Below are 3,999 nucleotides of genomic sequence, written 5' to 3'. Positions count from 1 at the left end.
AGAAAGATTTAAAACTGAAGTCACATTTTTTAACTAACCCCAGCGCCGCATCAGTTGACCTTTTGAGTGGCTAATTAACTAGCACTGATTTTCCTGAATATTCATAGCCCACGCAGTCCTACGCCCGTCCCTTAATTACATTGTTGGATTTCCTCTCCGAGGAGGCCAAACTCACCTAAGGCTTAATTATCGCAATGTATTCGGGTAGGCCCCCTCGTCCCCTGTCAAGGACCCCCAGCCATGACACCTGGCCTGAGAAGGATGTGTACAGTTAAAGGAAGGAAAAGGGGCGGGGGGATAGGAGTTGCAGCTCCATTGAGAGTCAGCTTGAAGTTTGTTTACATCCTTGTAGGATCCGCCCGAGAGTGTTTGAGCAGACAGACAGCCGCTGCATGCCCCTCTCTGCAATTAATCAAGAGCAGCACGTGTGTGTGTCCGCGTGCGTACGTGTTTGAGCTCAGTGATGATGGTGCGCAAAGCAAGACATGATTTATTGTTTGCAAAGTCGCAAAGTGCTGCCGAGCACATTTAAGTGAGGCCGACATTCGGGTATCCAAGACCAAGCGTAAGTAGAAATTAGATGACAATTCGGCCTTAAAAAGGAAAGTGGTGGCCTAGAATTTTGAATTTTGTTCTGGCATTTGGGTAAGTAGGGGCATAATCACTTTTGAAGTTACTCTCTTTCCTTTTCACTTATTTCAACACAAATGAGATGTTAAAGACAGATAAGCCACTACAGAATGTGTTGTTTTAAAGTTATACTTTTACACCCGTGAATTCTGAGGTGTTGTTTTTAAATACTAAATAACTTGTTTTTTAAGTTTATCTAGCCAATTTCAGCTTCATCGATTTGGCTGGCACGGATCATTTTTAAAGTTATGTTACTATTTTCTAATATTCATTCATTCATTCATTTATTCATTCATTCATTCATTCATTCATTCATTCATTCATTCATTCATTCATTCATTCATTCATTCATTCATTCATTCATTTTCAACACTATTTGTTCACATTAGGCTCACGGGGTGCTGGAGCCTATTCCAGCCGACACGTGCCTTAAAGAATCATTTTGAGATCTTGATAACAGAACTTGAAATTGGAAGTCAAACTACTTTGCTTGAGTTTTTAAGTTCTAATAGGAAAATAACAGTCTTGTTGTGCTATTAGTGTGATTCATCAAGTTTAATTCAGTGCAAAGTCAATAATTAATTATATTTTTTTATCAAGTCACAGCCATATTTATAAGTAACCTCGACTTCAGATGAATCAAATATATAATATGTTGCTACAAGCAGGGATAAAAACCATAATAGCATAAAATAAATAGCATAACAGGGCACAGGAGTGTGTCGCCAACTGAAGTACAGTGTCAGGAGTAACACTGTTGCAAAGTTATCATTTGAACTTTAGTTTACTCAGAAATATAACTATTACTATGGCCTTTAGACCTGATCGTGCAAATTAATTTTACTCATGTAAACATGTTCACGGTATGAACTTGATAAAATCAGTTAAGGTTACACAAAACAAGTTACAGAAGAGACCTTGAATAAGAGTAATGTGTATACTTTATGTTTTGAGTTCGCATTTACATGACCAATGAGAAGTTTATTCATTTTTTACAGTGATTAATAGTATGTAAATATGTTAGTCAAACCTGATGTAAGGTAATTCGAATTAATTAATCCTGATCACAGTATAAACCCATTAAAATGAGTTGGGATTATTAAACATATGTAAGAGACCTAGAATTTAAGTAATGTTTACTTCAAATCCTTAGTTAACATGACCAATGGGAGTTTTATTTAAGTTTACAGCGATTATGACGGAAAGTGACTAGTCTTAAAATATGTGTATTTCCTTCACTGTTTCTCTTCTCTTTTTTTAAATAAAATATAGCATTTTAGTGATTGAAAATAAATATTTGGACTCCATGGAACAAATAATAGAATTTCAATTTCAAAGAAAAAAATCATACATTGAGATATGACTGTGGAGATAGAACACATTAAACTCAAATAGAGTCAAGTTACCTGATGTGCCCTAGTGTTCTTTTACTATGGTCTCATGTCATTATCTCATTAATATATTTTAGAATACCCACCTCATTCTTCATTTTTATTCATAAGTCTCTCTCTCCTCCTCCCACACATCCACATACAAGCATGCATGCACCCTTGCGTGCCATTTCTTAAGTGTCTGGATAATAGCTTCACAGACCTGCGGGGGTCTCACAGACAAAAAAAAACAACAACAACAATAACAACAACCGGACTGGTGAGCATCTCACACGAGGAGGACAGAGCAACGATAGTGAAAGGACGTTCCAGCAACTTTTACGCCGGGACTTTTACGCACGGATGTCGGACGTTTGCATACTTTGCAAAGCCATCGCCGCTCTTCTGATGGCTCCGATGATCGGCTCCGATCGATCCGCCGGAAAGTTACGCTCATAAAAAAAAAGAGTGAGGAAAATTTCAAAGTCGAACAGAACCAAAAAGAAGTGATGCCGCGACCGGGGAAAAACTCCTACAGTGACCAGAAGCCTCCTTATTCGTACATTTCCTTGACCGCCATGGCCATACAGAACTCCCAAGAGAAGATGCTGCCTCTGAGTGACATCTACAAGTTCATCATGGAACGGTTCCCTTACTACCGGGACAACACGCAGCGCTGGCAGAACTCCCTTCGGCACAATTTGTCCTTCAACGACTGCTTCATCAAGATCCCGAGGCGGCCCGACCAGCCGGGCAAAGGCAGCTTCTGGGCCCTGCACCCGGACTGCGGCGACATGTTCGAAAACGGCAGCTTCCTGCGCCGCCGGAAGCGCTTCAAGGTGCTGCGCGCCGAGCTGGCGGCGTGCAAAAACTCGCCCATGTTGCACTACTTCCACCACCTGCAGCCGGGCGGAAAGCCAGACCACCAGGAGCCCTCTAGCGACCGCTTGCCCCCCCTCACGCACCCTCAGCCGACGCACTTCCACAGCTACGGGGGCGTCGCCTGCGCGCAGCCGGGTGCTTTTAAACACCCCTTCGCTATTGAGAACATCATCAGCCGGGACTACAAGGGGGTCGTGCCCCTCACCTCCGTCATGCACCACCTGGGCTACCCGTTGCCCCCACAGCTGATGACCTCCATGTGGCCCCACGTCGGGATGCTACCCGAGGCTCTGGCCCCTTCACCGGAGTACCTACCCTTCGGGGTCCATCAAAAAAGCATCTACCAGCACCACCCCAGTGCCAACGGACCAGTGCTACCAGCTGTGCCGGTGCCGATTAAGCCCACGCCTGCTCTCGTGTCACATGGTCGCGGGATGTGCCCCCCGTCCTCCACCTTGTCTTCATCACATCAAGGTGATGGTCTGGAGGGGAAAGGTAACCCCCTACACCCGGCTCTCCTGCTGTCTTAATCAATGGTGGATGGCTGTGCAGCAAAAGAAGGTTGAACTGCGTTAGAAATATATCATTTTTCCCCTAATCATATTTTTTTGTCACCCCTTTGCCATTGACAGTGCCAGACGTCCAATCCATTTTGACTGTGAAGGGTAGCAGCGACTGTTATTGCCAGCTGCTCGCAGTCAAATGAATTGGACGTCTATCGTTGTCAATGGCAAGCAATGAGTTATTTAGTATTAAATACATATTTATTGTAATATTTTCATTTTTATTGGCATTTTTGTAGATTATCATTCTTTTATTCACAATTAAATAACTTAAATTGTGATTCATAACATTGGTCAATAGGAAAAAAGGTTTCACTGATGCAGACTCTTTTTGAGATGCAGAATTCTAATTTGACTCGTTTTTTTCTGTTAGATTGAGATTTGAAGAAAAAAATGGGAAATGCAAGTATTTAAAAACTGTTTTTTGGTTTTTTTTTAACAAGTAGCATGTAAAAATAGCCTAAAATATAAAGTTGTGTTGCAGAATAATACTTGCTATGCCATGTTTTAGAAAACTACAGACACTGGATTGACATGTGCGATTCTGAACTGGC

The 3,999-nt window shown here is 42.1% G+C and overlaps 1 protein-coding gene across 1 annotated transcript; it reads left to right on the top strand.

The window, feature by feature from the left end:
• Positions 1-2,509: 2,509 nt before the first annotated feature.
• foxb2 (forkhead box B2) lies at positions 2,510-3,412 on the top strand. The gene has a single exon (XM_077601295.1). It carries the CDS (start codon positions 2,510-2,512, stop codon positions 3,410-3,412), a length of 903 nt encoding a protein of 300 aa, XP_077457421.1.
• Positions 3,413-3,999: the final 587 nt, after the last annotated feature.

The sequence above is a fragment of the Stigmatopora argus genome, chromosome 5 (genome assembly GCF_051989625.1).
Source record: "Stigmatopora argus isolate UIUO_Sarg chromosome 5, RoL_Sarg_1.0, whole genome shotgun sequence".
NCBI lineage: Eukaryota > Metazoa > Chordata > Actinopteri > Syngnathiformes > Syngnathidae > Stigmatopora > Stigmatopora argus.
This window is presented reverse-complemented; position numbering and strand designations above follow the sequence as displayed.

What these genes read in the sequence shown, in the direction of transcription:
- foxb2 (XM_077601295.1), top strand. Translation starts at nt 2,510, where the DNA reads ATGCCGCGACCGGGGAAAAACTCCTACAGTGACCAGAAGCCTCCTTAT.